At 42.0% G+C, this 21715-nt stretch overlaps 2 protein-coding genes across 4 annotated transcripts; both read right to left on the bottom strand.

Annotated features, from left to right (window-relative positions):
* Positions 1–9494: 9494 nt before the first annotated feature.
* On the bottom strand, positions 9495–14290 carry LOC309715712 (uncharacterized protein; the record flags this gene model as incomplete). Its single annotated transcript, XM_082549052.1, has 6 exons — positions 9495–11809; positions 11896–12032; positions 12860–13419; positions 13508–13691; positions 13873–13956; positions 14186–14290. The coding sequence occupies 6 exons, from the start codon at positions 14288–14290 to the stop codon at positions 11200–11202; spliced, it is 1680 nt and encodes a 559-aa protein (XP_082405178.1). The 3' UTR covers positions 9495–11199.
* A 1299-nt stretch (positions 14291–15589) lies between these two features.
* Positions 15590–21176, bottom strand: LOC309715306 (uncharacterized protein). Of its 3 annotated transcripts, none has more exons than XM_082548313.1 (3): positions 16089–21176; positions 15798–15928; positions 15622–15705 (listed from the first exon to the last, which is right to left on the bottom strand). In XM_082548313.1, exons 1-2 carry the CDS (start codon positions 21123–21125, stop codon positions 15818–15820), a joined length of 5148 nt encoding a protein of 1715 aa, XP_082404439.1. In that variant the 5' UTR covers positions 21126–21176; the 3' UTR covers positions 15622–15705; positions 15798–15817. The 3 variants fall into 3 exon arrangements, with proteins under 3 accessions (XP_082404438.1, XP_082404439.1, XP_082404440.1); XM_082548314.1 differs by having other exon boundaries at positions 15657–15754; positions 15842–15928; XM_082548312.1 differs by having other exon boundaries at positions 15590–15705; positions 15798–21173.
* Between the last annotated feature and the right edge of the window lie 539 nt (positions 21177–21715).

Raw genomic sequence — 21715 nt, 5'->3', positions numbered from 1 at the left:
ATTACACAGAGTGCACTATACTGGTCATAGGATGTTCAAGATGGGCTATACGCCTTCCAACAACTGCTCACACTGCACAGCAAATACACCGGACAATTACATCCACGCTCTTTGGTTCTGTCCACCAGTTCAGAAATTTTGGCGTGAGATATGTGAAGACTTATCAAAGTGTCTGAAATGTAACATTCCAGCCTCCCCTTTAGTATGCTTGCTGGGCAACTTGGATGAGAAATAAACACAGCCCACGTTGTTTTTACGGCCATATGCATTGCCAAGAAAATGATTCTCATTAACTGGAGAAATAAAAATAATCTTAATTCTAACCAATATAAAAACCATCTAATAGATCACATTAGTCTTGATACAGCCTCTGCCATCACATTTGATCAATCCCTTTGGGCTCCTTTGATCGGCTTCATCACCTAGTGGGGGTGGGGGGTCATGGTTTGGTCCTGCCTTTGCTATTGTGGTTGATATGGGGGTAGGGACGGCCTTAGGGCGTCTGGGGAGTCCCTAGGGACGTTTTCCCTGGAGGGCCTAACCCGGGGGATGTGGCCATGACCTGTTAGGGGCTCTGGTGGCTCTTAGATGGTGTTTTCCTTGTGGCTGCGTACAGCGGAGATGGGGGAGGGTTTGTGCTGGAGGACGTTGGTTACTGGCCTGGTAGCCTGGCTGCCCCTGGGTGGGTCCGGGACGGGCGTGGAGGCTTGGGGGTCTGAGAGTGCTCCACCCCCGGTCTGGGGTGCTGGCTGGGCCTTGGGGGCTTGAGTCCTGGCTGTTGTGTCGCCGGAGCTGTGGGCGGGTGGGTGCAAGGGGGCTCAGCCCCAGTGCAGGGGACCTCTGGTCCATTGGCCCAACTAAGGGGCTCTCTAACTGGTGGGGAGGTTGTTATATCTTTACAGGTGGTCTCCTCTCTACAGGAGCTCACTCTGCAGGTGTGGGAGAGATAAAGGAGAGGTAGAGAATGAACTCAACCTGGGTGTCTATTGTCTTGTGTAGTTTGGGAGATGATTGGATGATGGGGTGGGTGCAGTTTTCGCTGGGGTGGAGTCGGGTGGGCTGCCCCGGATTCTGTGGGGCTGGGCGGTGCGGCTGCTGCGGGCTCCGGTCCGGATGGGCCTGGGCCCCCTTGCCCTGGTGGGTTCCAGAGTGTGGGGGTGCCTACTGGGGTCAGAGGGGGAGCTGGCCCCAGGGAGGGGCCGCTTGCCCCTCCCTTTCTTCCCTCCCCATCCTCAGCTGCCTCCCTATTCCTGCTCTACCACCCACATACGCAGGGCTTGGGGTGCAGGTATGTCACCAGGGTGCAGGGGAGGCACTCCCCCTCTGTCCCCTTCTGGCCGCCTGTGCCTCAATTTTATTCTGCAACCTAGACATCCACATTACTCACACTCTCACATAACACATACATATAGGGCCTTGGGGGTGGGCACATTTTACAGCATCCAGAGGATGGTCGGTGTATTCCAACCCACCTCTGGCGCTGGTGCCCTACCCTCAATTTTAAATGCATTTAGATACTAAGGGTTTTCGGGAGGAGCCGTGCTGCTCTCTGAGAGGAAGCAGGAACCATGCTCTCCTGCGTTTTAAATGCACTTTAGAACAGCACACAGCAACACTACATATGAGCGGGCGTAGGGAGGTTTGGGGTCTTCACTCACCCCGGCTCTGTTAGCCGTCAGGGCTAGGGGGCTGGGAGGAGGTGCTGGCCGTCAGATTGGGGTCTGGGATGCGGGGCCTCCCTGCTACTGCAGATAAGGAGGTGGTCCGCTTGCCTCCACCCCAGAGAGAAGGGTTACATCTCCTGGGTCTAGGTGCGGCTTGCCCCTCTGGGGACGGGGGTACCTGGACCTGGGATGTAGAGTATGTTTGGGGAGTGTGACTGTCTGTGCAGTGTCTATTTGTGTCTGTCTACACGTTGGGTGAGTGCCGAGTATTTGGTTGTGCATATGGGGTGGGAATGCACGTTTGTGTCCGCGTGCGCCTGTTCGTCTGTGTCTATATGTCAGGTTGGGTCTTAGACTCAACCTCTCTGGGTACATCTCAGGCCCTCCAAAGTATGGAGGCCTATCTACCCTCACCACATTCCCCGCCGGTGGCTGTTGCCCTCAGACGTTGGTGTGTTGGTGGCCCTTGTCGTCTGGGGCTGGGAGCTCATGTATGTACCGGCTCACTCCTGGTGGCCGATTGGCGGGGCCTGGCGCCTGTGGCCCGGCTGGGCCCCTTCCAGGGGGTGTGGTGCCCTCAGGCCTCTAGCCTCTGGGCCTGAAGCTCGGTCCTCTCTGGCACAGCTGGCACAGCGGGCACGCCACTGCAACCCCCTCTGGCCTCTGCTCCGTAGCTGCTGGGTGACCTCTCGTTTGGGGCTCTACTCAGCTCTTACCAGGAGGGTGGCACGGTCCCCCCCCTTTTGGTGGTCCTCCTCGGGTCCTCGTACTCTAGGACCTCTGGATATCTGGGGCCTGGATCTCCTCCATACCTGCTTCATGCCCTGGGGGACGGAGCTATGGCTCCCCACACTCCCTAGCAGATCGTTACATGGAGAAACCTTTGGAATACAAGCATGCTGATCCACACAGGTGTGCACACAGGTGTACACACGGGTGTTCACAGACGCGGACTACACCTTTCTTGGCTGCTGCCTCAAAGCACATTGTACGCTGTCTATCTTGCGTGCCGCACAATATCGTTTAATATTTAGTATCTACTGTTATCTACTGCTAGATAGTTTATTGTGATGGTGCTGTATTTATTATGTTGCTCTTTTTTTTGTTTGCTTTCTCTTCTGTTTTTTTTTTTCTCCATACAGGTGATCCAGGTGTTTTGTTTGTTTTTCTTTCTTTCTTCCCCCCTTTCTCACCATCTCTTCTCCCCTCTCGTTTTCTCTCTCCCTCTCTTTCTTTCATTCTTTCTGCCTGTCCTATCCCCCAGTCATGTCTGTCCCGTTTGTAAAATAAATACATAATTATAATAAAGGTCAATCAAATGGACCAATATGGCAAGGCCATGATGATCCACTTGGTAAAATAAATCCGCTTGGCATCTTTCTTGGCCTTAAGACGACAATTCTGATGGCTAAAGATCCAAACGGGACACACACACAAAAAAAGAAATCCTTGAAGTGCTACAGAGAAAATTACATTTTATTTATGTAATTAACACATTTTGAACTCTTAAAGAAATATAACAAAAGGAAAGTGTTAAAATCTCCCAATTCTTTTAATCTTTAATCCTCTCTCCCTAGCCTTGATAATCTAATGTTGTTATCCATTGTTCCTCTAGTGATTCAAAGTTGGTTTAGAATCTCATGTTCAGGACTCTCTGACCCAGGGACTTATTCTAATCATAATCTATGTGTGTAAGTGTGTTTGCATTTACCCCTCTGCACTCAAAGTCAATACCTACAATATATCCATCCGGACAATAACGCCAAACGAAGCTTACGACCTTCAAAAGATTGAGTGCCAACCCATTATGAGCACATTTGCAATGTGTGTATATTTAGTAAAAGAAATCAAAAATTAATGAACCATTTCTAAGTCTAACACATTATAAGTTTTACCATACCTAAATTATTAAACACACAAACAAAGTCATAAAATGTTCATAAAACCATTGTTTGATGTTCAGACTCAAAAACCATTGTTTGATGTTCAGACTCAACTCAACTAGAACTCAACCTTTGTTCACAAAATGTGTCTTGCTCTAGTCCAGAATAAATGTAAACCCGTGATTACACAGCGGTTTCAGTTTTATTCTGTAGCTATGCGGGAGTCCTCAGTTCTCAAGTCACCACCTTGGCTAACCAGACGCCGCTGGACCGGCCGGTGCGTCCACAGACAGGGGGGCTGCCACACCATGAACAAGCTCTTTAGGGGTTCCACTCCCAAGGTTGCTACCCTAGTTACCTCCGGGCCGCGTCCGATCTACCGGTTGGGAAACCACTCCCGGAACTAATCCACGAGGCCCGCTAGACATCAACCTTTGATCCTAAAATGTGTCTTTGCTCTAGTGTCCTCCCATTCACACATCAACCGTCACTGTCACCATGTTCATATTTCACACAATGAAACACACAGAGAGCGCGTCTCACATGCAGAAACACACACAGAAACCTCTGAGCTCACCTTTGAAAATGCAAGCGCACCACAAGCCAGACTCCATTTCACCTCTATTTCATATGCTAAACTTTGGCCGCATTTTAGAAGTTTTCCCCATTTCTTGCAACAGAAGCCAATCATAGACAAAGTTAAATGCGGAGGGTAACGTGGGCTGCAACTCTAGTCTCAAAGTAGAATGTTTTTAGTGTCTTGCTAGAGCCAATTCCTATGACACACTGGAATTTAGCCTCAACTTATGATGTTAGTATCTCGTGCCAAAAACCAGACACCGACAATTTAATGTGAAAATACGTGTAACTCAGCGAACAGATTAATTTGGAAAGCCCAATATGCACATTTGGTATTTATAATACAACAGGCTGTGCTTACCTTTTTATATTTGGACCGGTCCTCTGTTCGCCTCGCCCCACAATCTCACCACAGGCCAAATCTGCCCCTCCTCAGCACACCAAAGATCCGGGTCACGGCACCAAGTTGTTAAAATCTCCCAATTCTTTGACTCTTTGGGCTGAAGGAAGGACAATACTCGGTGTATAAATGCTCAATCAACAATCCTTTATTTCCATACAATCCAACACTTTATGAGCATAAGCCATCATGATGGGGAGACATGCATGAAGGGGGTCACAGCAAATCTCAAACTGGTAGAGGGTTACTCAAGCTCTTATAGCCTTTAGTGGCCCCCACCTAGTCGTAAAAGCCTAAACATTCACATTCTTTCTCTGTTACGGCGCCTAACTTATGACCTCGGCTCCCTGTCTTTCTGCTCTCTGTAAAGGTGGGGGTATGGATTGTGGTCTGTCTCTTCTATTATCGGTACAAGGTCCTCTGCACCCAACACTCTCTTCATGATTCAGCAGTATGAAATGTCAAGAAACCATGTAACACATTCAACAGTGTCGAATAATACAGGTCAATCCAATAGATCTAATGATTTTCACACTCTTTTAAGTCAGAAGTATAATGCAAACTAAAACTATATACTGATCACACACTCTATACTAAGGAGTATAATATGACCTACAGCAGTATCCTAATTCAACTACTTCAATTACAGATATAAGGTAACATATGATAACAGAATAATCTCACAAAAGACACCCAGCTAAACTAAAATGATCCATGTAGCAAACAAAAACTGTTGTGAGCCGCCACCCTTATATCGCCTTTGGGTTTTTGGAGCCTTGACCTGACTTTTAAAAAATAATTGGAAAAAAAGCACTATGCTGCTAAAAGATGAAAAATAGATATTTGCAAAATTTTGCCTAAATATGTATTTTACCTGGTTAATGTGTGTGGCGCACCTGAGCAGCACCCGCAATCACGCCTCGCCGCCTTAACGTCTGTGCTATCTGTGCTGTTGTGTTGGTATGTGTCGGGCTGTGAGCTGAAAAGCTAAAGCCGGCTGTATGCGTACAGCAACTGTGTGTGAAAAGTGGTCAATAAAGAGATGCTGAAAAGCATGTTCATGGAAACATCGTCGGGTCTGCCGTGATATGTTTACAATGGAACGTCTGCTCCTGAACCTCTGCGCACAGCGTCTGCAAATCGGGGCTGTACGAAGTCACTTTTATCTTTATGCAGGACTGTAAGCTGTCATCTGTGAGGCGTGAGCGGTGTTTGTTTTTAACATAGTTCACGGAGGAGAATAGCTGCTGACATAATGTGGATCCGAAGATCCATAATTGGCCTACCTGGGGGTGAAAGTCTCGATAAATGCACGGTGTTTCGGCGGATACACCGGCTTCCGCGAGTGTGACGCTTATTTTGAGCAATGAAAAAATAATAGAATATATTTGTATTTTTATATTTCAATATCACAATAATCTTCCAATTTATAACTACAAGTTAAAAAAGAACTAACATAAATAAATTACACTTCAGCTAAATACTTCTAATTTATTTTCCCAAACCACGCGGAGCCGCACTATAAGGACTAAAGAGCCGCATGCGGCTCCGGAGCCGCAGGTTGCCGACCCCTGCTCTATACGTTTACGCAAATATTTCTCCTCTCAAAGATGCTGGTGATCAGGCATAAGGAGGGATACAGAGGAGGGTGGGTTATATGGATAAAGGGATGTTCGAGGGGTAATTAAAGGACACACTATATTAAATATGTAACATATTTATAAAACAAGAATAAACATGAGAGGGTAGAAATAAGCTTCTCTGGGCTTTCAAAGATAAAGAAGTGTAAAATTCACCATATGGAGTGAATAATAGGGCACTGCAATGGTTCTTTTGAGGATTCATAAGTTGGATGAAGTTTGATAAACAGAAAAAAATGAAATAATTACCTCCATATTCTCAACTTTTTGCACAAGTACTTTTCACAGAATCTGGGCATCTTGGAGAACTTGCCACATTTCTTCAGTAGCTGCAGGCTGCCTTAGTTTTATTTATATGGTCGTAATTACTAATAATATTAGGCGACTCTCGTTTGTAAAGTAAAGCCCTTAGAATATTGTAAAGAAAAACCCAACAGAGTGATTCCCTTTTTAAGGAACAATTATGTGGGGCATAAGGAAGGAGACATTTTTTTGCAGAACTGGAGTGCAGCTATATGGGGTCAAGGGAAGAATGAGTGACAACAAAAGTCATAGTGGAGCTACAAACCATACAAACAGAGTTGTTAGATAGGCTGCAGATTAGAAATGTGTAGAGCTGGGTGCAGTCACAAAGAGAAAGGCTAGCTAGAACGAGAGAGAAGATTCACAAAGTGTGACAGGGAAGAGAGAAGAGGAGAGCCATGCAGAGCATCATGGGAGGTCTGCTAGCAGCATGGGCCTATGGCAGCACACTCTATTTTTAAACTGAAGCCTAATCTTAAAAATAAATAGGGTCGCTGCCTCTGGAAATATATCACAGTGGAATCCCCTACATAATTTTACTACAGCATTTTTGAATATTTTTCTCCACATTGTGTTTTCATTGCAAATGAAGACCAAAGAGTTTTGAGAGAAAAGCCAATGATGATGTCTAATTAAATAATAATGAATACAATGCATTATGAATTCAACAGTGTTGATTTCATGTAGCTTCCTATCAATTACATATCACCCACTGAAATGACTATGTTTGTTCTAATCACTAAATTGCAAAAAAGTAGTCTGACTTATTCTAAGTATTTGAAGATGTGCTAGCATTAGTGCTAACTGAGTTATATATAACTTATAACAGAAACTTCCTAGGTTAAGTTTAGACTTCTTTTGTGAGGGTGACAGCTCGAGGGAAACTACAGAGAAATTTGTAAGACTGCAACTCCTGGTCTTGACTCTGTATTGTCATAGTTTAGGACTTCAAATTAAATCATCAAATCTAATCATCGATTTCTCATTTGTTGCTCCTCTATTACATGCCCATGCTACATTATTGTTTGACAAACCGATACTTAGTCACATTGAGGAGAAATAAAAGGTTGGCACATGTTTTTTATGTGCCAAAAATGAGTTATTGATGCTAGGAAAAATGATGAAATTGTGATATCTGATATAGTTGTTCAGCTCCTGATTATCTAGGAGGAGTTTGTGGACAGAGATTTCGTCTATTACAAGATGAGAGCACCATTGTAAAAAAAAAAAAATGGTTCATACAGTCTCTTCCAATTAGATCAACTTATTTGCCTGTGTTTTTAAAAATTTATCTGTGCAGTCAGCATCAATACATGCCTTCTTCACAGCCATCAATGGAGAGTATGCATGCATGATTTTACATGTCATCACTGTTAAAAGCAGAAGTAGAGAGAAAACTCGATGTCAGTGAACTACAGTTCATAATTGGATACCATCACCACTAAAGTAAATAACAGTTAACATTCAGTATTGCCTGGTCTAACCCAGTGATGCATTTAATAACCACAGCATCTGAATGACTTTTGGATCACGATGGTCACTCTTTCATACTGTTGTGTTTTCCCGTTGAGCCTCGAGTCCACTGCTTGCTCCGCTGTAGGCCTAACTGGTCATGATCGTTTGGTTGGTTTCTAACAGTGACGTTATCACTCTCTTACTGCAAGAAATCTGTGAAAATCTTTGCTTTTGATATAATGCTTTTCAACTGGGTTCTTGACAATAACACAGAAGTATGTCATACTCAAAATGGCATGACTAATGGCCTCAATGCAAAAGTATCTAGAGTATTTTTTCCAAATCCCAAAACCATGGAGATTATTCCCTTGCCTTATATCTAATATATGATGGGCTGTAACTAGGCCAAAAGCAATGGCAAATTGTTTCTTCATTTTAATATCGCTAGAACACGAAAACGGAAGATACTGTGAGAAAGTTGTGAAAAATCTAATTTAATGATATAGGGGTCTGACATGATGATGTCTTCAGAGATAAATATTTATACACTAAATAGAATAAGACAGTTGACGTGTTGCCATCAAGTTCCAAAAGACTTTCCTGTAAAAACTCTGTTCAGTCATCTAAATTCCCTCATGAAGAAGCTTATGCACAGACTTTGTGTCCCTGCAAGGCAAGTAAATCTGCAAGGATTAATCTCAGATTGAGATCTGTCACTCAGTCTCTTCACTCAGGAAGCCGACACGCCGGGTGTGTTTGGTCAGCCTTATATTATGACTCATTTGTATTCAGAACCACCACATCCTCTAGTCTTCTCAGGTAAAATGCTATATTCACGGAGAAGCTACTTATAAATAACATTTGTGATATTTGAGAGCTGTATCGTTTCCAGGATGGCTTGAGGATAGGAGAAGAGTTAGCACTCAAGCTTAAAGCCTTTTCTTTCAATGGAGGTCATACAAAGAATGATTCCAAACCAGGCAAACAAATTAAGGAAGAGATGGTAAAAAAAAAATAAAAAATCCCAATGCTGAAAAGTAATACACAGTCTGGAAAAGGACAAAAGGAAATTTGTGAGCATATATAAAAGGTGGGCTGGAATCAAAACCTGAGACTTGTGCTTGAAGGAAGAAAATTGAGTTGACAATGAATGTATTTTAAAAGAAAATGAAAACAGTAACAACTAGAAAAATTTGCATTTCCTGCGAAAATGCAGTGTGGATGCTTAAAGCTGAAGCTGTATGCAAAAAGTAGCTGAAAAAGCTGAAAAGTTGCAGAAATTGTAAAAACTTTGCAGAAGCAAAGGAACTTTGCTAAAATGGAATAACTTAGCAGAACTGCAATCACTTAGAGGAAACTGTAAAGCTGAAGCTGTCTGCTGAAAATAGTTGAAAATAGCTGAAGAAGCTGAAGAAATCAAAGTCAGTGTTTAAAAAGTTGTTGAAATTTTAATAACTTTGCAGAAGAACATCAAGTTAGCAAAAATGTAATAACTTAGCAGAAATGCAATAACTTAGAAGAAACATAACAATTCAGCAGAAATGTTGTAGTTTACCAGAAGCTACAACTTAGCAGAAATGTAATAATTTATTAAAAAATTAATAACTTGGCAGAAATATTACAACTTACCAGAACTGCTATAATTTTGCAGAAATGTAATTATTAGGAAAAAAATGTATACAGATAACAGCTGAAAACGATGACGTAACCTCAAAGTTACTTGTTTAACTGTGAAAAATGACCAGAAACATTAGAAAAGAAAGAAAACCAATTCAATTCAATTTATATAGCAACAAATCACAACAAAAGTCGCCTTAAGGCGCTTCATAGATACAGAGAAAAACCCAACAATCATATGACATATGACCCCCTATGAGCAAGCACTTTGGCGACAGTGGGAAGGAAAAACTCCCTTTTAACAGGAAGAAACCTCCAGCAGAACCAGGCTCAGGGAGGGGCGGCCATCTGCTGCGACCGGTTGGGGTGAGAGAAGGAAGACAGGAATACCAGCCAGCAGATAAACTGATGTGAAACAAAACCAAGGTAAAATTGCAGAATTTACACAGTTGGTGAAAGGTAAAAATGGCAACAAAAAACCCCCAAACAAACAAACAAAAAAAACAAACAAACAACATTTAGTTAATAAGTGCACAAGATGATTCGATGATAAATATGGTACCAATCTACAAAATACTGTCGAAATGAAGTCCACATTGTGATATATTTCAGGTGTGGAGAGTCACAGAGCTAAACAATCGATGTGCATATTTAAAGAATCAAATAAAGAACATTGTTGTGGAATAAATTACAGTGAATAATAATCACTGCCCTGCGTTAGAGAGTGACTTATGATGATGTATTAATTGGCTTAACTTTACCTCTAACAGCTTTTCACATAGTGCTGTGACCAGGGTGAAATCCATCATAAAGTAACTGTAAACAGTAGAACCATTAGCATGAATGTTATGGTTCTACTCTGATCAAAACTCAAGTCAGCTGTGTGACCTGATATAAAATGATAAAGAGGAACACATATAAATGACCTTTATGAACTTTTCAAAATGACTTTATATGTCTGACCCATTATCTATATATATTAGAGCAGATGTGGAAAACCACTGTTAGACCTACTCTATACTAACAGAAACACAGTCAAAAATTCATTGCTAGTGTGACATGTGGTCCTTTTTGCCTTTGACCAATGATATGCTGGTTACTTGGACCAGTTTAGTATTTGCTGTCACAGAGGAATGTTAACCATAAATCCAAAAGACAAAACTGAAAAAATATGTTAATTGCAAACATGTTTTTGCTTAGTAAAAGGATTGAAATTACATGGAAACTGTCACCTTAAAGCCTCATTGTAAATATCATCACAAACAGATGTTTTCCACACGGTTAACAAAGCTCCACCACATCCAATCACTGCATATAAATCTAAAAGAAAACAACAACAAATAAAATGTAATTAACACAAGTGAAGTCTAAGGAGCTTGGAAAGAAAAGCGTCTGGACTTCTTTGAGTTCCTTGAAGACGTTTCACCTCTCATCCGAGAAGCTTCTTCAGTTCTAAGGGTCAATGGTGGAGAGTCCCAGATTTAAACCCAGTGGGAGTTTCCCCCCAAAGAGGGACAAAGAACCCCCTGATGATCCTCTACCTAATCACATGAGCCAAGGTGTGAAAGTGGGTGTGGGTCCCAATCAGCCAGGGTTTCGGGTGAGCTCATTGTGAAACCTGGCCCCACCCTATCATGTGATTTCCTGAGGTCAGGAAATCACCCACGCCCACTCCCAGGATGTGAGTGGACGTTACGGTGTCTGGGGAGGACGTTACGGTGTCTGGGGAGGGAACTCAAAACTGGATTATAGATGGCAGAGAGTTGGTGTCGTAAACCACCGCCTCTGTTTAAAGATGGTCGCTCACAGTGGACGTAAATGGCTTCTTTCACTCCTCCATCTGTCCAAAATGTGAACATTGGCATCCTCAAAGACTGACCTTTGTCCTTTAGATGCAGATGAACTGCTGAGTCTTGTCCCGTGGAGGTGGCTCTTCTATGTTGTGCCATGTGCTTGTGAAGTGGCTGTTTGGTCTCTCCGATGTAGAAGTCTGGGCATTCCTCGCTGCACTGTACAGCGTACACCACATTGTTAAGTTTGTGTTTAGGAGTTTTGTCTTTCGGGTGAACCAGTTTCTGTCTGAGTGTGTTACTGGGTCTGAAGTACACTGGGATGTCGTATTTGGAGAAAACTCTCCTGAGTTTTTCTGATACACCGGCTACATAGGGGATGACAATGTTGTTGTGTCTGTCTTTCTTATCCTCCCTCGCTGGTGTCTGATGTTCTTTTCTGTGAAGCTGGAATGCAGGCACACTGGACGAGCTTATTCTAAAAAATACAGAAAAAGGAACATTTTATTTGTGTTAAGGCCTAAAAACTACAAATAAGTTATACAATGAACAATATTGAAATACCTTATAGGTGCTGCAGGCCATATAACCACAATCCAGAGCAATCTCACACTCACATGATGGTGAGGAAAGACATGAGCTCTGCAGTGAGGTTTGAATGTCTCAGTTGGAACACTGAAGAACTCAGAAGACAGCAATACCTGCACAGAGAGACAGAGTAGAAAAAGCATAGATTTGTAATCCATAATGTGAATTAAAACTCAAAAAGTGTCAACAAGTATAATCATTTGAGTGTGGAATTATTTATGCAATAAACAGGATTTAAATTAATTAATTGAATTAAAAAACACTGACATTTTTTTTTATCAAAGATAAAGAATCATACCGCTCTCTGCTCTGAGGATCACTGAGCATCTCTGACAGGAAATACAGTTTCCTCAGTATGAGTCATCATTGATGGTCTCAGAGGTGTGTAGTGTGGCAGCATGATGATGGTCTCCAGATCAGGCAGGAGGTCAGGTGATGGGTGTGTCATCTTCTCCATTGAAGACACACTGGTATGGCAGTTCATAACACAGCAGTCTCCTGTGCAGTCCAGCACTGATGGATCAGGTTTGGCTCAGCAGTTCATGAAGATGGTGTTAAGATGTTGTTGTTTCAGCTGAGGATGGTGAAGTTTGAAGGTTTTGCCACAAAGGAGACTGTGCCGTGTCTGAAAAAATATATCTACAAAACAAGTGCTTTTAACACCACCCACCCAGCTCAGCCCCCTAGTGTCTATGTAATGCTGGTATGGGGTGTCGGTTACTAAGTCTAATTAGTACATAGGGGATGACAATGTTGTTGCATCTGTCTTTCTTATCCTCCCTCGCTGGTATCTGATGTTCTTTTCTGTGCATCTTTGCTGACTTTATAAACGCCCAATTAGGATAGCCACACGTTTTGAGTGCTTCCTTTACATGTGTGTGTTCCTTCTTTTTCCCTTCAGGCTTAGAGGGAACATGTTCTGCCCGGGGGGGGGGGGGGGATGTGTCCTAATTACTCCAAGTTTGTGTTCCAGAGGGTGATGGGAGTCAAAGAGGAGGTACTGGTCCGTGTGTGTGGGCTTCCGGTAAACTTCAATGTTGAGTTTGCCGTTCTCTTCAATGTGCACAGCGCAGTCCAGGAAAAGCAAACAGTCGTCCTTTGTGTCTTCCCTGGTGAACTTGATGTTTTTATCCACGGCGTTAATGTGCGCAGTGAAGGATTCCACTTCTTGCCTTTTGATTTTGACCCAGGTGTCGTCTACATATCTGTACCAGTGGCTGGGTACTCTTCCTTTGAAAGAGCCAAGAGCCTTCCTTTCCACTTCCTCCATGTAAAGGTTGGCTACAAAAGGGGACACAGGGGAACCCATGGCACAGCCATGTTTTTGCCTGTAGAAACCCTCGTTGTATTTGAAATATGTAGTGGTGAGGCAGAGGTCTAACAGTGTGCACATCTGATCGGGTGTGAAGTTGGTCCTGTCTTCCAAGGAGCTGTCTTCTTGCAGTTGTTTTCTGACAGTCTCCACTGCCTCTGTAGTGGGTATGCAAGTGAAGAGAGAGACTACATCAAAGGACATCATGAGAACCTTCACAGACATGACACAAGGGAAGACTTTTGATTTAATAACTAAGCTTAAAACAAGTGTTACCTTTGAATATTTGTGGGAAAAATCTGATGCTACCCCAAGAATACAAAGCCACACTGGAAATGATGACAGGCTTGCAGCCCTCTGTCTTCCTGGAGTGAGGTGCCCGATCAGTAGAAGTGAATTGACAGAAGTCAGTGTCTGTAAGAGTGGCCAAACACTGATACTCTGTCCACTTGCGTAGAGTCTAAGAAGCTGGAATGCAGGCACACTGGACGAGCTTGTTCTAAAAAATACAGAAAAAGGAACATTTTTTTTGTCTGTAGAAACCCTAAAAACTACAAATAAGTTATACAATGAACAATGTTGAAATACCTTATAGGTGCTGCAGACCACATAACCAGAATCCAGAGCAATCTCACACTCACATGATGGTGAGGAAAGACATGAGCTCTGCAATGAGGTTTGAATGTCTCAGTTGGGACACGGAAGAACTCAGAAGACAGCAATACCTGCACAGAGAGACAGAGTAGAAAAAGCATAGATTTGTAATCCATAATGTGAATTAAAACTCAAAAAGTGTCAACAAGTATAATCATTTGAGTGTGGAATTATTTATGCAATAAACAGGATTTAAATTAATTAATTGAATTAAAAACACTGACATTTTTTTTTATCAAAGATAAAGAATGATACCTCTCTCTGCTCTGAGGATCACTGAGCATCTCTGACAGGAAATACAGTTTCCTCAGTATGAGTCATCATTGATGGTCTCAGAGGTGTGTAGTGTGGTAGCATGATGATGGTCTCCAGATCAGGCAGGAGGTCAGGTGATGGGTGTGTCATCTTCTCCATTGAAGACACACTGGTATGGCAATTCATAACACAGCAGTCTCCTTGTGGCATGTAGTTATCTGTGCAGTCCAGCACTGATGGATCAGGTTTGGCTCAGCAGTTCATGAAGATGGTGTCTGAAAAAATATATCTAACAAAACACGTGCTTATAACACCACCCACCCAGCTCAGCCCCCAAGTGTCTATGTAATGCTGGTATGGGGTGTCGGTTACTAAGTCTAATTAGTGCATCAGAAAGCGGGGGCTACACCTAAAGCCCACACTTTTTGATGTCTTTGTTTATTAGCAGCTTTTTCCAGCTGCTCAGAGAATTCTGACTTGGCCTTTATCCACCCAAACCCAAACCCACCCGGATAAAGGCCAAGTCAAACTCACACACCATACCAGCATTACATAGACACTTGGGGGCTGATCTGGGTGGGTGGTGTTAAACTGTAGTCGGGAACTTTCAGAAAACTATCCATTTACTTCTAAATCAGTTTTTATACATATTCTGTAAGCTGTACTAATGTTTTTCTCTACATAATGTATCATTATAGACATCTCTGGTAGCCTAAAGATAGTTTATAACTTTTGACATTTTTTACCTGTAAAACATGATAAGCAAAAACTCATTCATCACAAAAACTTTTGATTCTACAAAATCTACTATAATCAAGAAAATATAATTGTCTGTATTTATTCATGTGACCCATAATAAATACCTGCATTTATGTGGGATTTATTTATTTACTATTTCATATTTTCAAGCCCTTGGAGGGGAAGATCTCGTTTGTTGAGCTACATACGTCACAGTAAAAAGATTTAGTCATTTAAAACATGAGAATAAAAGAAATGATGTTGGTTTAATAAATGTTGCAGCACATTTCAGATCAGAGGTGCATGATAGCAGATGTTCTCTGCTCTGCATGAAGTTCAGCAATGATTTGGTGAAATGATTAATAACATTGCAATAAGAAAGGGTCTTCTGACAGACAGAGTAGGGAAGACCCTTTTTTCAATGAAAAATCTTTTTCATGCTCTACAATCAGTAAACTCTGTAACAAACATGATCTGTAATTGTTTCAAAACTCACCAGACGACTTCATGATTGGCTCGAGGACAGGACACAAAACACAGGGTTGTGGTAACTGTAATATGATCTCAGAACACCTGAATACAGACATTTCTGTGGCTGAGAAATAAAAATGAGGTCAAGCAGGGTGTTCTTGTCTGTAGTGGCAGAAGTGATCAGCTGTGAATACCCTCTCGACTGAAACTGCTCCAGAATCTGTTTTCTTCCACTCTGCAACTGGTTCTCATTAAAATCTCCACACACAATGATTGGGTGACAGTCCATTATTTCAAGTGAATCTAAAAGACTTACCAGGTTTTGCATGAATGGTGTCAAACTGTAGTCAGGGGGTCTGTACACAACAGCAATGAGTGCAGGGAATGGAGCCTGAACCTTCAACACTAAAAACTCAAGATCAGTGACATTATGCAGATACTGTTTTACCTGAACCTGAAAATGATTCCTCAAATACACAACAACTCCCCCACCACTTCTGCTGGCCATGTGAGGAAAGTTTGTGTAGGACACATGTCTGTTGCGTTTGAACATGGTGTAGCCGTCCAAATGAAGACTGTCTGCAACAAAGGAGCCTTGAAGGTGAGACTCAGTGAGACACAAAACATCTGCTAAACACATTTCATGATGACTCTTGATGTCACTGATGTGAGATGGCAAACCCTCCGTATTGTGATGGATCAGTGTAAGAGTGTCAAGTCTGCTGGCTGTTTCTCTGACCTGAAGAAGAGGCATCATTTCCTCAACACTGGCTTGTCTCATGGTTTGGAGCGCTGCAGTTACCTCAGGATTGGCGTAAATCTTTTTCTCATCCAAGTCCTGCAAATAGAGTCCACTGAGAGACGTCACCCTGCTGAGAGCAACATAAGCCATACCTGGTTCAAAAATGTTCTTCATTGAAACTACAGCTGTCTGTGTTGTAAGACCCTGAGTTTTGTGAATTGTGCAAGCGAATGCTAGCTTTACAGGAAACTGTCTGCGTACCGCTCCTTTAAACTTCAGACTCTCCTCTGCTCTCTCAATGTAAACAAGATCATCAGATGCTGCATTAGCACTGCGGTTGTGTCTCATAGGCTGCCGGTTGTCCATCCTGAGCCCCAGTTTAATTATGTGTCCATCATTTTCAGATCTCACCACCTTTACCAGTATACCAAAAGCACCGTTGACTAAACCATTTAGTGTGTCCAAGTTTCTGGTCAGCATGACTCGAGCTCCTTCAGCAACATTCAGAGTGTCAGGTAAATCATTTCGCCCACCTGTAAATGGTTTGTCTCTTCGTTCCATTCTGCCTGTACATTTATCCTTCTGGAAATCGTCTGCATTGATGATTATGATGTTTGAATGAAGCTTCTTCAGGGTATCTGTGTTGTGGGATTCCACATTCTTGTTGGTGGCATAAATGTGTAAGACCTCAGTTGGACATTCTTCTGGTGCAGTCACAGCCTGTGACAACAAATCTCTGTCGCACTGAGAAAGCTCATCTGTCTTTTCTTTGACTCTAATCCTGTTCAGCATCTCTGCAAAGGCCACATCATCTTTCTGACGCATGATCTCGGTTAGAGTGATCATCTGAAAATGCTCCTGCCATAGGTCAATCTGTTCTGGATCGTAAACACAGAGAGGTTTAGACTGTCGCACTGGTGGCAGCTGGTAAAAATCTCCAACAGCTAAAACTGACATTCCACCAAAAGGTCTCTGAGTGCCTTTGATTTGTTTCAGTCTTGCATCCACATAAGCAAAAAGGGGTTTTGAAACCATTGAAATCTCATCAATAACAATAATTTCAGCATTCATCAGCTCAGATCTGACTTCATCCAGTTGGTTACCAAGTCCTTGAATGGGTGGTTTCAGACTCCTGGGTAGTTTCAGTAGAGAATGTAACGTAGAGCCACTGATAGAAAAAGCTGCTGTACCGGTAAATGAAGTCAGTAAAACAGTTGGATTTGATATGTCAGCTTCTTCTGCATTAGCAGGCAGTCTGCTCAGGATCTTTGATGCTTCAGAGTGAATACACTTAATCAGATGTGACTTTCCAGTTCCTGCACCACCATTGATATAGAAGAAAAATGGATCTGGGTTCAAACCACAAACTCGCTGAATACACCAGTCTCTTATGGCATAGAACACGCAGGCCTGCTTCTGGTTCAGATTCTGATACATTACACGTACCACGGCTGGATCTACTGCAGGTTGTTCTCTGACGGCTCTGATCTTTGTTACAGCATCAGACTGACGACTGTAGTCGGGGACATTCTCCTGTTCGTTCTCATCATCAGAATGTCTCTCAGGAAGATTCTCATCACATTGCAGCCTCACAACTTCAGATTCAGGAGCAAGATTACACCATTCATCAATCACAACATCCCTATTTTGTTCAAACTCTTCCAGTGCACTCTCAATATCCTCAGAGTTCTTCTCATACTTGTCTTTATTTCTTTTCACAACCCTTTTCACAGACTCACTGTGGTCTGAACATGGAAGTCGTACAAAACCTGAGTTGTAGAAGGACTGATAGGTTTGGAACCCTTGTGGTTTCAGTTCCTGCTCTGATCTGTGTGGAAGGTAAAGTCTCAACAGTCGACCATAATATTGCTCAGGATCTTTTTCCTGTGAACAGTGGTAATACCTGATTATAGCTGGTTTATCATTCTTTCGCCTTTGTACAAATCCAAGCTGGTTTAGAAGAGGAAGCACATCTTTTCCTTCATTTGGACCACTCACCAACCTGCACAAGGCAGCAAAATCAGCCAGTGACATTTCCTCATATTCTGGGGTCTCAGGTCTGCATTTGTATTTATCACTCAAACTTGTCATCCAAATATTACAACTGTCGTGTGTTGTGCTTTCCAGGAAGCTCATGGGCCGACTCATTTTTACTGGGTTATCATCTGTTGGTACAAATACAACACTGCGGGAACATTTTTTCATTTTTAGGCCACAGACTCGAGTCACACACTCCTGTGCGCTGATTTCTCTCTTTTTTGAGTAAGCCTGCATCACAGCTCTCATTTCATCACACTCATTGACGGTGTTCTTATCAGAGTTGTCAATAACTGTCTTCAGGTATTCAGAGAGGCCAGATTCTTTCTTTGTTATATATTTACAGAGGTATTCTATACATGAATAGGCATTCAAAATGAATGAGACATCTAAATTAGAGTTCCAGGCTTCAAGCAGGTCTGGGTTGTAATTGTTGATCCAACACTCATTTGGGTCACGTTTCAGAATCAGAGCTGTTTTCTTGTTTATGTCTTGGAGGCATTGTTCATACTCATTCATTGTCAAGTTGCATCGTGACAGAATCTGCTCTATGGTGAGGGAAGCAGCTTCAGGTTCCTTCAGCAGGTTCAACAAAGGTCTGAGTTTGGCTTTTGCAGCTTCAGTGTCTGAATCCTCATCCTGTCTCACAATCATTGTTCTTGTGGCTGGTGGTTTGGGAAACCCAAATCTACAACCAGAGTTCACACTCTTAAAGCATGTCTTTGTGTGGTTTTTGCTGTGCTTTTGTAGCTCAGTGACTTTTTTGTGCAGTTCAGGTTGTTTTTCTGGATCAGGGAGTTGAGCTGAGATGTATCTGTCAACAAAGTCACAGACAGTTTGGTCATCATCCACATCTGCTTCTACCTTTTCTCGAATCCACAGCAACATGTGTATATGTGGACTACCTCTGTGCTGGAACTCAACTCTGTAAAAGTAATCAATGATCTCACCAAGGGGCTGTGCAGGAGAAAAAAGCAAATCTCTGAACAAAGCCTCAACACGTTTATCAAACATTCGCATGGTGGTTACTGGATTTGATCTTAGAATTTCACACTTTTCTGACCAGTCCAGGGCTTCAAAATCAACCTCTTCACCTTGCTGTCTCTTTATTGCTTGAATCACTTCAGGCCATCTCATCTCAGCAGCAGAGAAAGTGACAAAGAACTGAGGTGTTCCTATTTGGCGAACCATGCTGAATAGATCTCTGGTAGTTTTCTGCCAGTAAGCTGGAGTTCCTCTGAGTGGCTGCATAAATCTGATTGCATCTTTATTTCTTACCAGCTTCTCTACTTCTGTCTTACTTTGTAACATTCCTGATGTGATTTTGCGTCCATCTTTGGTCATAGTTTTACCTTTCCTTAGCTGTATTGTCATGCTGGAATTAGCCAAGTGTATTTCAGTGACAAACTGTGAGAAAAACAGGTAATTTGTGTCTTTAGCAAATCTTGCATCAATGTTGAAAAGCCTTGACTTGAAGTAAGCACTTGGTGTGAGTTTAAGACGTCTCTTTTCATCCAGTGTATTCTGACCAGTAGGAAACTGCACAGGAAATGCCATGGCTTCCAAATGAGGAGTTCTGAAGAAGCTAACAGGATTGTTTCTTTCTGCAGGAGCCACACAATATGTGTTATCAGTGAAACAGAGAATCTCTTCTGAAATGTCTACAGGCTGCAGACAACTTTCTAGAGCAAAACCTCCATTGTTCAAATCACTTTCTGGTTCATCTGGATTTTGTTCCTCTGGTTGTTCATCACAGGATTGCATATTAATATCTTGGTCACTTTGAGACTCACTTTCACACAAAAGGGCATCTTTTTCATAGTTGTCAATTTCCATTAAATCTGCTTCATTATAATCATCACTTGCCATGCTGGCTTCATCACTGCTGTCATCATCAGGTAACGTTGGATCACAAAGCAATGCATCATCTCTGATAATAATATCTGTGTACTGTGGATGAATTTGTTTCAGTTTACGCAGAGCTTGAATGAGTTTAGACCAGGTGACAGTCTGGAACAGCTGATGGCCTTTGTAGCACAGTCGTCTTTTCAGCTTTATCCTCATGATCTGTGATTGGCTTCTGATCCTCGGTAAACTGTCAACTGTTTGTTGGACCTCAGATGGTACACACACCACATTACCACGTATGAGTCTCTGTCTCCCCTTTGGAAGAGGAATAATCTTAGCAAATGGTATGCATTTGGCAATCAGATGTCTCTCCAGAATGTTGAGATCACAAAGTTCAGCTGGAATATCCTGCAGTTCTAAACCATTAACAGCAGCAAGCCTGGGCATGCATCCACTTTTGAGGGAACTGTGACATGTGTGACAGATATACTCTTTTTTTCTCTCAACAGGAAAGCTGCAGTGATCATGACATGCTTCATCACACACATGAACAAATTTACCAGTTAGGCACTGATGAGCTACAGTCTGGTGTTTTGAGTAATTTTCTCTTTTGCAGATTTTCACCTGATTAGGAAAAGAAGCTTTTAGACAAACAGTACAAACATAAGATGGTGCTGACTTAATGTTTGATCTGAAACGAGATATGGCCTCATTCATTAAAGTGTTCTCTGGATGACACTGTAAAGTCTCAGCTGGTCGATGCATCTGGCGATATTTCCGTTTTATATTCATTGCACATCTGATATTATGCATCTGTCTGAAAGAAAAACCGTTCCAATATTTTACTCTCATTCGTTCTCTCATATTGTCCTTGTGTTGTTGCTGAAATTGTTTTTCTTCTCCATAACGCTTAGTCAGATAAGATCGTTTTTTCTGTTTAAAATCTTCGCTTTTTTTATATAGGTTATATACATATGACCTCATGTAAGCTTTATGTTTTTCTCTGAATTCAGCACAAGTTCTGTAATTTCTTCTTATACGTTCCTTCTGCTGTTCTCTAAACATAGGAAATTGTCTATAAGATTCTTTATATGTTTTTCTCATACGTTCCTTCTGCTTTTCTCGGAATAAAGAATCGTCTTTATACATCCTTATGACACATTCTCTTTTTTTCTCTCTTATTTTAGCACTTTCTCTATAGGTTCTTCTGAAATGTTCTCTCTGTTTCTCTCTATATGTAGCATTTAGTTTATACAGATATTTTTTGTACACACTCTTCTTCTGTCTGTGATCAGGATCATTAGACTTTCTACTACAACCTTTTTTCTTTGCCTTAAAACTTTCATCAAAAGTGTACATCTGCCTTTCTTTCTTTTTCTTATTTTCCTTTCTCTGTGGTAGTTTTTCTTGGGCTAATAATCTTCTCCTTATTTTTCTCCTTTGCTGTTTATTACGTTTCAGCAGTTTATCTGAGAGTTCCTCTGTTGTCTTAGTTAAACAGGAGGCACTGTTTGAATCATTCTGAGGAACAGAATCTGATGTTACCTGCGTTTCTCTCACAGAAGATGCAGATGTTTCTTTTTCTAAATACTCAGAAGGAAGATGGTTGTTTTCAGTAGCAGCTGTCTCATTTGAATAATCCACTCTGGATGATGTCACTTCAGTCGTTAAAGTGTCTCTCACAGTCTTCTGTGTCTGGTCAGTAGATGTTTGGGAGTTTATTTCATGAACAACTTCAT

Source organism: Aulonocara stuartgranti (assembly GCF_965226115.1).
Source record: "Aulonocara stuartgranti genome assembly, chromosome: 10".
In the NCBI taxonomy this organism is placed as follows: Eukaryota; Metazoa; Chordata; class Actinopteri; order Cichliformes; family Cichlidae; genus Aulonocara; species Aulonocara stuartgranti.
The sequence above is the reverse complement of the archived record's forward strand: the minus strand, read 5'-3'. Positions and strand labels throughout refer to the sequence as shown.

Coding starts and splice junctions, on each gene's coding strand:
- LOC309715306 (XM_082548312.1), bottom strand. CDS start 21,125: ATGTATAAAGACGATTCTTTATTCCGAGAAAAGCAGAAGGAACGTATG.